At 44.9% G+C, this 12,826-nt stretch overlaps 1 protein-coding gene across 1 annotated transcript in view; it reads right to left on the bottom strand.

Annotated features, from left to right (window-relative positions):
- Positions 1–299: 299 nt before the first annotated feature.
- Rab40b (RAB40B, member RAS oncogene family) overlaps positions 300–12,826 on the bottom strand; it is a 29,249-nt gene continuing 16,722 nt past the window's right edge. The window contains exons 2-6 of the mRNA XM_028787927.1: positions 6,810–6,870; positions 3,783–3,843; positions 3,025–3,102; positions 2,112–2,334; positions 300–1,494 (exon numbers count right to left, since the gene is read on the bottom strand). Coding sequence (XP_028643760.1) covers positions 1,223–1,494; positions 2,112–2,334; positions 3,025–3,102; positions 3,783–3,843; positions 6,810–6,870 — 695 coding nt within the window. The 3' untranslated portion in view covers positions 300–1,222. The remainder of the gene's footprint in view (positions 1,495–2,111; positions 2,335–3,024; positions 3,103–3,782; positions 3,844–6,809; positions 6,871–12,826) is intronic.

Here is a 12,826-nt window from a genome sequence, read left to right as displayed (position 1 = left end):
TATTTCCACTTGATCTTGTTGAGACAAAGTCTCATTCTCTAACCCTGAAACTCAGGATGTAGTTCCAAGTTGGTCCAAATATCACAGCAATATTGCTTCAACCTCTCAAGAACTGGGATGATAGGCATCAGCCATGACACCCAGAACTACTTTCTTTCTATGCGTTTCTTCTCTGGGAAGAAATCCTTTCCAAAGGTGACATAGGACAAAACTAAGCTTTGCAGTAAACGTAAAGTAGGTGAGGAGACAAGCGGAGAAAAGAGATGCACGTATCTGGATCTAGAAAGAGATACCATGACTCTGTCAAGAGAGGAGCAAGTATCCACTTTATTGAGAAATATTTCCTTAAATAACTGTTTTTACTTCTCCTTTACTGAAATACCTTTCTCCTTGCTAATCCGTTGAAACAATGCTGGCTGTGTTCAACATAATTGGAGATATCTTTGGCATTTTCTTCCCATAGTTTCATAACTTGTAGGATACTTTGTACAAAATATGTAGGTTTACAGAAAAATATGAATATAGATTACTTATTAATCTCAAAATGTAGTAAACAACATAGCAAAAACTTTATCAAATCCATGTCTACCCAAATGGGACAGACCTGTTGTACACAATCTCTAGGTGCAACTGCAGCATTTTTTTTTATAAGTTGGGGCTTTGACATTAAAATGTTTACAAAAGGCCCCTCTTGTAGTATCAGTAATGCTAGACTATCTGATTATCATTGCTTCTGAAATGTCCTTGAACATGTATTCACTACACATTTTATCAGCCATATAAAAGCAGTTACAGAAAAAGTTGGACAACAATCATGATAAAAAGTAACATCCATAATTTCATATTATCAAGAGTAGAGCAGAATACTAATTTTTCCCTTTGCACACACAAATCTAAAACAAGAGCTTCATGCACATCTGCACAAAAGTGTCAGTCACAGCGCACTACTGGGCATTCATACCACATCACTGTCATAGGCATTCCGAAGGAAGCAGCATCGTTACCGTTAAGAGATGGAGAATGTGTTTCTTGAGTCTGGAAATGTCTGTCTCCAGACTCTCCCAGAGAACCAGCCCACTTTTTAATTTTGACAACAGTCTCAAAATTGCCCAAGCTGGCCTTGAACTCACTTTGTAGTTCAGATGGGCCTTGAGCTTGTGATCCTCCTGCCTCAGCCTCTTGAGTAGCTGGGATTACAGGCCATTGCCACCAATTCTAGCCTCTAAGAAATTTTGCAGCTGTTCCTGGCACAGTTTCTGGGTGGGCTCTGGGGTGGGCGGATGGTCCTGACTTTTCGGAAGCTGTTCCTCTTATGGCTGGAGTTGGCAGTGAGGGAGTAGGAGCGGCCATGCATCATCCTGGTATTCAGGCCGTTGGCCATGGAGAAAGACTTAAGATGGCTTCTTAAGGCAACAGGGAGGGGGAGCTTATCTACCAGGTGCACAGGGGTGCAGGACACCACAGCACGGCAGCAGAGGTCTTGCAAACTCAGTACTTGGAAAAAGAAAAAAAGAGAATTGCTTACCTTATGTTTTCTATGATTAGGGATAGTTACAATGGGGGAAAAGCCCCATATCTGATTGCCTCCCTCCAGGAACTAGGAACACTCACAAGGGAAGGCTATATCACTGATGTCTGTAGCAAACCCTGTTCTGCCTCCACCTCTCCCCGTGTACAGACCACAGAAAAATCTTATCATGAGCTTTCTTCCGAAGCTGTAATAATTATTCCTTTCAAATATATTTGATTTTTAAAATGAGCATTTATTTAGTGCATACACACACACATTCTCTCTCTCTCACACGCTCACTCACACATGTGTTATAACCCTTCATGTGGAGGTCGAAAGCCCTCCATGAAGTTTTCAGAGAGCAAACTCAGGTTGAGAGCTTGACAGCGAGTACCCTTACCATCTGAGCTATCTCATACCCTTACCACTGGGCTATCTCATAATCCCTAAATGCATTTGATTTCTGAGAATGGCCACAGGAGCCTTGAGATAGGTCCTAGGAGGCAGACAATTATGCAGAAAGCTACAGAACCACCTCACATCTGATGGGCCGGGGGCAGGGGGGCACTAAAGGATACTTAGACCATTCCTCCGAGCGTACCCTTGCTCGGCCTCCAGAGACGGTCCATCCCATGCCGCAGCAGCACGATCCTAGCCAGCTCCGTGAAGGACTCTGTAATGTTGAAGTTGCACAGAGGGCTAACCTCAAAGAAGGTCACACCCAGGCGCTCAGCGTAGGCCTGGGCCTGCTCCGTGGGTACCTGCCGCTTGAATGCCAGGTGCAGCCGGTTTCCCACCAAGATTTTAGGAACCCCAGGGGCATGCTAGAGCATGAGAAAGGCAAGGAAAATGGATTGAGTGTTATTGAGTGTTAAATTCCTGTCCTCCCAGAACCTCAGAATAGTATTTTATTAGAAAATATGGTCTTGGTGTATGTAATAACTTAAGATGAAATCTTATTGAATTGGAGGGGGCATTATTCTAATGACTGGCATCTTCATAAGGAGAGGAGAGGACACAGAGGGGGCACAGGGAAATGCCACGTGACGATGCTGGCATAGGATGAAGTGACTGTCAAAGACAGCTACCACTACCAGAAGCTGGGACAGGCAGGAAGAGTACTGTCCTGAAGCTTTCGGAAGAACATGGCTCTACCAATTTCTGTCCTCCAGAAGAAAATCAATGTTGTTTTAAAACACTCAACCTGTGGCCCTTTAATAGGAAAGCCACAAGACCCTAATCAGCAGGCTTGATGCTCACCCACTAGGTCTCTACTAGTAGTTGGGCAAGCAGCAGTTCCATCCCTGCCCACCCACTATCCCACCAAATGGGAGTGGGGCAAGCAGAACCCACATGCCTGAGCAGAGGCATGGCAGAGCCAGTTTCCTGAGCCTTAATTAAGATCCTTTTGCCATGCTGCTGGGTCTATCCGTGAGGTGAACCATCCTCCCTATTGTTGAACCTCTGGCCAAAGGCCACGTGGGTCAATCCCTGGCCAACATCGTGTGTCATACCTCATCAATCTCCTTAATCCATCGATTAATGCCATCAAAGGACCATCGGTTGGCAATGTCATAGACCAGGATGACACCCTGGGGGAGAAGTCACAAAAGTCAGCACACAGAACATAGAAGCAAGCTTGATCCAGAGACTTGCAGAGACATAGCCAACCAATCATTATTTTTTAAAAATAGAAGACGGAGTCTCATTGTATAGATGAGGCTGGACTGGAACTCACTGACATCCATCTGCCTTTGTCTCTCAAGTGCTGGAATTAAAGCTCGTGCCACTATGCCAGGTCCCTAACTAATCATTTTACTTACTTCGACAGAAGCATGTAATTTTATCTGTTTTTATAAGAGTTACATTGTCAATCCCAATGTTTCATGCACTCACTGATAGATGCTTAACTATCAAATTGAGCTGGAGGTGGACCTTATCCACAAGCTGCTCTGGGGCATAGGATGTGGGGACATTGCCACCTAATTCAGAGCAAGTCCCCCTCCCCATAGAGCAGACACTTGGACATGCTTACACATATACAAGAAGCTCAAGTACATATATGCACATGCTCGCACATACACACACACAGCATCTGGGATGCTGAGAAAACACAAGCCACCAGGTTATAGTGTAAGATCACAACCACATCTGTTTATATGCATGCTTAATTGCCTCACCCTCCAGTTAGCCATAAAGGAGATTTCTAAGTAAAAACTTGTAAAGTTATTCTTCAAAATCAACTCGCTCCCAGGCTTGGAACGCTGTTTACCTGTGCGCCTCTCGAGTATGAGCGGAATATGGTACAAAATCTCCCCTGCCCTGAGGTGTCCCTGAAAAAGATGTTGGAGACTGTTAATTGGTGCTTCTTCCTGATAACTATCTTCTCACTTTGGAGCCATAGCCGATTTTACAGTCTTAGTGTTGGTGGCCATCACCTTGCCAGTCCAAGACAAAGAGCCACAGAGCCAACCTGAATCTTCTGGCGTGATCTTGGCATCAGCATATCCTTCTGGGATCATTCCCTTGTTCATTGTTGTTGTTTTTAGTGTGTGTGTGTGTTTGTGTGTTGTCAAGCATATATATGTGCATTCATGTGTACATGTGTGTTCATATGTCTGTGTGAACATGCATAAGCCAGGATACATGAGTGGAGGTTAGAGGACAATTTGTAGGAACCTCTCCTAACATCATGTGGGTTCTCAGGTTCAAATCCATGTCATCAGGCTCGGTGGCAAGCACCATTACCCACTGAGCCATCTTGATTTGTTTTTTGAGAAAGGGTATTACTCTGTAGCCTCAGCAACCTAAACACTGACAGTAACGGTAAATACCACCATTCTGTACTTGTTCTGAGACAGTTTCTTTATGTAACTCAGCCTTGATTCAAACTTACAGTGATCTTCTTTCCTTCTCCCAAGTGCTGAAATTATGGGCATGTGCTACCAAGCCTAGCTTTGTTTATGTTTTTTTTGTTTGTTTGTTTTGTCATTTTTGAGACAGGGTTTCTCTGTATAGCCCCGGATGTCCTGAAACTCACTCTGTAGACCAGGTGGGGTTTGAACTCAAAAATCTACCCGCCTCTGTCTCCAAAGTGCTGGGAATAAAGGCATACACTACCACACACCTGGTTCCCAAGCCTAGCTTTAATATTTACTTACAAAAATATTTGTTTATTTTTATTTATCTGCATCTATGTGTCTGTGTGAGTTTTGTGTGCTGTGTGCATGCTACAGAGGCCAAGATGGAACTGATGGGGGCACATTCCTTTAATCCCAGTTCTCTGGAAACAGAGACAGGCAGATCTCTATGAGTTCAAGACCAGTCCGGTCTATATAGCAACTTCTCAGTAATCAAGGATACTTAGTGATATCCTGCCTCAAAATAACAACAACAAAAGAAGTCAGACTAGAAACCTAACAGTGGGTTTTTAACATGATTCTGAGACATTTAATTAAACCTAATATAATTTCTCAGTTATTTTAAGGTTGGGGATATAGCTTGGCTGTATACTTCTCTCATAAAAGCAAGGCACTGGGTTCTATTCCTAGCACAGAATAAACATTTTGTTTCAGTGATAGGGAAGATCTTTCCTTGACATCCAGTTGTACCATAAACAGATCTTCCAGATATGTCCCTAAATTGATCAACACAAGGAACTGGCAGAGCTTCTGCTCTGCAGATAATGACATACAGGAGTATGGTACTCAGAAGGTTAGATCAGCATGCCAAGAAACTACCAGGGAAAAGGACGGTTCCCAGGGTGGGTTCCTGGTATTGCACATGCATGGTCGTAACTCTCTAGAGTGTACACTGATTCTTCAGTCTTTTTCAAAAGCTACATGGATACACATCTGTACATACTATTAACATACACACTTCAGCATTATTCTTTGGAATGAAGAGTTTCCTGGCCATGTATACCAGGCGAGCCTTCACAATGCCCATGGAACAGATGTTTGTTTCTTGTACATCATTTATGGCTGGTGACTAACCCAACACATGAGAGGAGTGCTGCAGCTCAGGAAGAGCTTGAGCTGGAGGCACTGACTTTTGTCAGAGACACAGAAAGGACCATCTCACTGTTCTGAGAAGTGAAGCAATCAAAGATTTCAGAACCAGCCTCAACAGAATCCACAGGAAGCCATTAGAAAGCCTGTGGCAAGACAGTAAAATGGAGTTATATCTGCTGACCTTGCATAATCACATAGGCTCATGAGAGCCCCGTACATAGCCACAGCGCCCTCTACAGACATGGGAGGAGAAACAGGCTGGAGGCTGGCAGAAGGCCTGGTCTTGGACATCAGAAAACTAGAGTGGAAATGTTAACTGTAGAAGAGTCAGTGTGGATACCAATACCACCTGAGAGAGGCCTCAGGTTATACAGGGACTGGGTTTTGGTTTTTCTTGAAATTTTACTTATTTTTATTTTATGTGTATGGATGTTTTGCCTGCAATTATGTCTGTGCACCATATGTGTGCAGTGCTCACGGAGGCCAGAAGAATGCATCAGATCCTCTGGAACTGCTAGGTGTGATCCATCATATAGGTTCTGGGAATCAAACCCATGTATTCTGGAAAACCAGCCACTGGTCCCAACCATTGGGCTACCTCTCCAGCTCCTGGGATTGTTTTTAAGCATGATGAGAGTCCCTGAGGCCTCTGGAAGAGTGCAGTAAAATGGACCTGGCTTCCTGAAAAAAACGTCAGCAGGAGCTGGAGACTCAGGAGAGACCAATTCCATTGTGAAGTTAGGCCATTCACACAGCTGTAGATTCAGCATCTTTGGGCAGAGCCAGCAGGACTAGAGATACAACCTCCAATGTATCTCCCCACAGGTCAAGGGGGCTCAGGAGGGAGAATGAGACCATAATTCTCAGGCTTATGGCTGGCTTAGTACCTGTAGAAGCCAGAGCAGAGGGAGCTGTTGCCTAGGTGGTCAACACATCCTCTGCCCTTGGCACTAGGGCACTCTGAGCTCCAAGTGGTACAGTCAGAGCTAGGAGTGGGAGAATTTGGCTGTCCTAGTCACTCTACTCCTATCTCTGATGACACCAGGTGAAGTGAAACAGAAATCAGGTGACAATTGAGGTGTCTTCTATCAACAAAGGCTCTTTCTTGGACACAGCTTAGCCCTGGGTACACATCCCCTTGAGCAATGGGGTAATAGGATTCAGTGGACCCAGACAACTGCATCAACACCTTTTGAGGAAAACCACTAGCTGAAGCTGGCACTAAGGGGCACAGCTTCAGGGCCGTGACTGGACATCCTGACTAGAATAGCCCCCACCCAACTCACCAAAGTTGCAGTTTCACCCTCCGGCCATCTAGCAGGATGGTGGTCGTCTTGTGATCAATTCCTGCAAAAGAGTTGAGGACACCTTAGGTTTTTGGGCTAGATTTATCACCCATAACAAAATTATGAAGCATGTGAAACTCTTGCATTGAAAGAGAAACAGGTTTCTCATTGTATAGCTCCAAGTTGACGTTCGTGTGAGACCCTGTATATGTATCTTTGAAGATTCCCTTGGACCCCAGACTGACCTACTGGGGGGATAACCACTCAGATTCTAGCACTGTGACATCTACATTGGCTACCATCAGCTCAATGTTTCCCAACTGGGTATGCTGGGCCTTGCTCATCCCCTGCTGCTGTCTTGAGGATGGGCACTGAGCCAGTGGGCCTAGGATGAGCCCACAATGCTAACTTGGACCTTCTGAAGAACCACTCTAAGTCTTCACAGAGCCATGTATGGCCTGGTGGCTGATGGATTTGCTGTGGTGATGTAGCCCATCGGGTTTTGTATACTTTATCTGTCCTTCCTTACCTCTGCCCTCTGTTTTAGTCACCCTACACTGCACAGCCCATCTCAGCTGTATCCATGGGAACAAAGTTAAAATGGCAGCCCTGGCAGCAGGGGTGTGTCCTCAGGTATCCAACTAGGAATCTGAAGGAAACACAGTGTAGGAGCAGACAGGAAGATGCCAACTCTGAGTCTGTGACACAGGAAGGTAGGCCGGGGAACAGCCTTAAGCCAGGAGACCTCTAGACTAGACATTATGGGTATTTTTCTTTTTTTTTTTTTTTTTAGATTTATTTATTTATTTTTATTTATGAATACACTGTAGCTTTCTTCAGACACACCAGAAGAGGGCACCCAATCTCATTACAGATGGTTGTGAGCCACCATGTGGTTGCTGGGATTTGAACTCAGGACCTCTGGGAGAGCAGTCAGTGCTCTTAACCGTTGAGCCATCTCTCCAGCTCCGGGTATTTTTCTAAACTTTCCTCTCTTTTCGAGATTTGTTGGTGTAGGTGTGGGTGCGGTGTATGTACATGTCTATGTCTGTGCACATGTGCCCAGCATGTGTGAAGGTCAGAGGTTAACCTCAGGTCAGTCTTTTGCCTTATTTTAAGATTTTTATGTTTAATTTGTGTGTGTGTGGGTGAGTGGGTGGGGATAGGTGTGTTTGCTGTGGTACTCATGCAGTTAGAGGACAACCCCCAGGAATCAATTCTCTACTCCCACCTTTGTATGACTATGAAAGTTCAAACTCAGGTTGTCACTGTCACCACCTGTCAACTCCACAATCCCTATTGCCAGGGTTACAGACATGCCTCTAAATTCTGATGTGGATCCTGTGGGCAAGGGGCCGTGTCTACATGCAGGTCAACATGCTTTTGTGGCAAGCACTGCACTGGCTGAGCCATTTCAGTAGCCCCTCAAGGTTTGTGTTTTATTTTTATTATGTTCATGGTCAAGAATGCATGTCACGGCACTCGTGCGCATATGTGTACTCAGAAGACAACCTCTCCTTCTGCCTTGTGGGTCCCAGGGATCAAAGTCAGGGCCTTATATCCAGTGGCAAGAACATTTACCTGCTGTCCCATCTCACTAGTCTCAAGCTTTTATTTTATTTGCATTTATCTTTGTTTTTTGAGACAGGGTTTCTCTGTGAGCCTTAGTGGTCCTGGAACTTGCCCTGTGGACCAGGCTGGCCTCTAACTCAGAGATTCACCTGTGTCTGCCTCCTGAGTGCTGGGATTAAAGGGATGCACCACTGCATCTACCGAGAGCCTTTATTTTAATAAATAAGCCTTTCTTCTAAGATAAAAGTTGAAAAATGTTGTATGTGTGTAGGTGTGTGTGCGTGCGTGCATGTGTGTGTGTATGTGTGTGTGTGTGTGCTTTGCTGGGAATGGAACTCAGGGCTTCACAAATGCTAGGTAAATACCCTACCAAAGGGCTGCATCCCAGATTTCCCCAAACTTTTGTATTGTTGTAGTTTTTGAGACAAGATCTCATGTCTCAGTCTAGGCTGGCCTCAAATTGTCTATGTAGCTAGAGAAGGCTTCCTCTTGTTTCCCACCTTCCATGTACTGGGATGACAGGTATGCACTATCATGTCTAGCCTCCAAAAACTATTTTTAAAAACAAAAATATATCTTCCTTTATCCCAACAGAAACCATTTTTCTGCTTCTTAAAAACAAAACAAACAAAAGATTCCAAACACCTAGTAGGGCTGGAGATTAAGGACACTGACTCCTCTTCTAGAGAGAACCCAGGTTCAATTTCTAGCACCCAGTTGGCAGCTAAAACCATTTGTCACTGTAGTTCCTGGGGATCCTATGTCCTCTGCAGACACGAGGTACATACAGAATGCACATACATCCAGAACGCTCATATAAAAAAAAATAAAAGAAGAAACTGTCTCCTGAGATGGGTGTGGTGATTGATGCATGTCTAGAATCCCAACACTGGTGGAGTGAAAGCAGGAGGAACAGGAATTCAAGATTATCCTTACCTACAAAGCAAATTCCACACTAGCTTGGGCTGCCCAGACTCTTGAAAGAAAGAAAGAAATGAAACTGTCCATTCACTTCTGGTGTCTCTGGATGATAGTGAGATCTGGAGACTAGAATACACTCAGAGCTGATGAAAATAGGGCCCAGAAACTGAGCTCAGTAAAAACACCAGTAAGGAGTACACCCTTTTATTTTTTATCACAAATGCCACCAAGTTTGTAACCTGCTCCACCACTGTTTGGCTTTTTTTTTTTTTTAAGACAAGGTCTCACTGTGTAACCTTGGTTAGCCTAGAACTTCCTTTATTATACAGGCTGGGCACAGACTCACAGATACCAGCTTGCTTCTGCCTCTCTAGTGCTAAGACTGAAAGATGCCTTGCCTGAGAAGTAGATATTGTATGGGTCAGGTATACAACTTCATCATGCTTCTTTTGATCATCAACACTAAAGGAATAGCCTTAGAACTAAGTGGAGTCCCCTGGAGAAGTCTAGATGTCTAAGTTTCAACTATAAGTTCCCAGTCCCAGGAGAAGAGCTGCAGCTTCATCTGCAGAGTGCAAGACATAGGAAGGCAGGAAGGAGACAATATATGAGTTGGTAGCTTCACCCCAGGTCGGCAGTAGAGCCGATGCCCCAGGAGCTGAGATCTGTGTACTCCACGTGGATAGAACAGTGGTTGAACATTTCCTGAACCCACCTATCAGTTACCCCACAACTCTTTTCCCCACTGTCAAGGACACATCCCCTACCCCAGTCTCTTGTGACACAATCCCTCCTGTTTCTGGTCTAACTCCCTAACCCAGGCCCCAGCCTATCAGTACTCTAATAGTCCATATCCTTTTTTTTTTTTTTTTCGAGACAAGGTTTCTCTGTATAGCCCTGGCTGTCCTGGAACTCACTCTGTAGACTAGGCTGGCCTCGAACTCAGAAATCCACCTGCCTCTGCCTCCCAAGTGCTGGGATTACAGGCGTGCGCCACCACTGCCCGGCCAATAGTCCATATCTTAGTAAGGTTCTGAGTCTCCATTTGTTTCCTGTTAAGCTTCTGTACAGAGGAGAGGGTCCATCATGCTAGTGGACAGTGAATCAATGGAGAAATAAAATCCAGCTCCTTAGAGAGGAATAACTGCTGTTCTTTTTAAGAAACTCAGAGTCAGGAGCACAATACCCCCTATCCCATTAGTGAAAACAAAAAAGATGCTGGCACACCTCTGGTTTGGCTGTTCCTTGACCTGGGTCTGTCTCACCCCCTCACATCCCTCCCCTATTTGTCAACCTGTGTGTTCTTTGGCCCTTCTCTCAATGTTCCTTGTCTTTGTCTCTTTCCTAACCTGGAGGATAGCAGGGCATTTTCAGTATCAGACACTGACTTCATTGCCATGAAAATGGCTACAGCTTTTATTGCCTGTCTATTTTTCTTAAATCAGGGCTCCTGAGGAGGCTTCTTCATGTGACCACCAGAGAGAATCCCTTCAGGAGAATGAAAAGCCCTCTCTTTTCTGAGGTTCTGCTCTGGCATGGCCCAGTCATCCTGCAAACAATGTTGGACAAAGAGAAAAGCTAGAAACCTAAGAGTTCTGGTAAATGACTGAACAGAGGGGCAGCCTGCTTATTACACAGTCTATGTGCCACCATCACTGACAACACCCACCCAGTTTAGAGGTCCTGGACCAGCTTCCTCCCTAGGTGGGATACAGAAAACACGAGAGGCAGTGTAACACACAGGCTTGAGCATGGAGTTGTCTGTGGAAAATCCTGATAGCCTTGGAATCTGGCCACTCCTGGAGTAAGACCTGACCTGATTGGCAGATACATGATGTAGGAATATACTTTTGAGTTAATCTTTCTGTTCACCAAAAATGTTCAGGGCACAATGCCCAAAAGGAGGAAAGGAAATAAGAAGATATTGGCGGGGGGAGAAGAGAAGGAGAGTGGGAATGAGGGAATGGGGAATGGGGAACCTCTAAGCTGGGAAAGCCATTGAAGATACACTTGAAGATTCCCTACATAAAGTCCACTGACCTCCATAAGCAAGAATTTAGAAGAAAATCTATCTAGGGGGCCGGGAGATGGCTCAGCATTTCAGAGTGCCTGTTGTAACTCTGGTTCCAGGATATCCAACAATCTCTTTGTTTCTGGCTTTTTGTTTGTTTACTTGCTTGTTTTGTGGTTTTGTTTTGAGACTAGGTAGTTCTGGCTGGCATAGAACTTGCAGATCAGGTTGGCCTTGGACTCACAAAGATCCCCCTGCCTCTGACTCCTGAGTGCTGTGATTAAAGGTATGTGCCATCAGAGGTGTGTTTAGCCTCTGACACCCTCTTCTGGTCTCTGTGGGTGGTCCCATACTTGTACACATATCCACACACATACACATAAATAAAATTTAAAAAGAAAACATACTATAGCAACAAAAACCATTTAACTCAGACTTCCAATATTAGGGTGATCTGCCTGAACAACCTGCTCCCAATGAACAATTCTCAAAAGGCAGGAAACAGCAGGCCTGACCCCAGAGCTCTGAGGGCTATGAGTGACTTTCCCAACATCTGTGCTCTGGTGAGGGAAGGCATGTCCTTGTGGACCCTTCACTTCCTTTTAAGGCAGTGAGTGATTTGATCTTTCTTCAGAGTTACTTTATCTCTACTCTGGATGCTATCTGTTTTCCTTACCCTCTCTGTAGCCAGGACAGGGCTAGGTAGGATGCTTTCTCAGACTATTGTGGTTATCCATAACAAAAACATCATAATGTTGTTTTTAAACAACTGAAATCTTTCTCACAACTTGGAGAAGGGAGTATAAAATCAAGCACCAGGGGACTCAGATCTGGAAAGTGTGCCCTCCTGGTTCCCAGTGGTGCTGTCTTTCAGCCCAGGAAGCCAGGGAGCTTACCTGGCTGTTTGTAACTCATCAGTGAGACTCCACTCCCACCATCTAACCTCCCTACATCCTACAATCATCACGATTTCAACATATAAATTTGGGAGAAGGGACACATTCAGTTTGTCACATGCAGGATGGAGAGATAGAGCTTTCACCTCACTTCTACTGCATAGAGTAGTCGCTCAAGACAGGCGATCCGTAAGCATAACCCACTGGGGTTTGCAGGTCCTGCTGTAGTACCATGATGATCAAGACACTAATGTACCCAGACCAGACTCTGACACCAGCAGCTTCTTCACCTTCTCCGGCCACGACGCAAAAGTCCTTGGGGTGGGTACAGTCATGTCTTTTCAGCACCTTGGGTCCCACCTAATATAGGTGACCTTTGGTGGTCTCCATATGCCACCCCATGTACAATCATGTCTCTTCCTGGGGCGTCCATTATCCCCTGTGCTCTGAATGGTTCTCACTCATCATCTCTGTGGGCCTGTCACCACATCCTTGACTCTGAAAGCACTTAAAACCTAATGCCAGTTAACTTTTTCTCTGACTAGGAAGTGCTATGAAAGTCAAAGTCATTAGGATGAGTCACAACTTTTATTTTGAACACAGAAGGTACCCTTTTC

This window comes from Grammomys surdaster, unplaced genomic scaffold (genome assembly GCF_004785775.1).
Source record: "Grammomys surdaster isolate TR1022 unplaced genomic scaffold, NIH_TR_1.0 125688, whole genome shotgun sequence".
NCBI classification, from domain to species: domain Eukaryota; kingdom Metazoa; phylum Chordata; class Mammalia; order Rodentia; family Muridae; genus Grammomys; species Grammomys surdaster.
The sequence above is the reverse complement of the archived record's forward strand: the minus strand, read 5'-3'. Positions and strand labels throughout refer to the sequence as shown.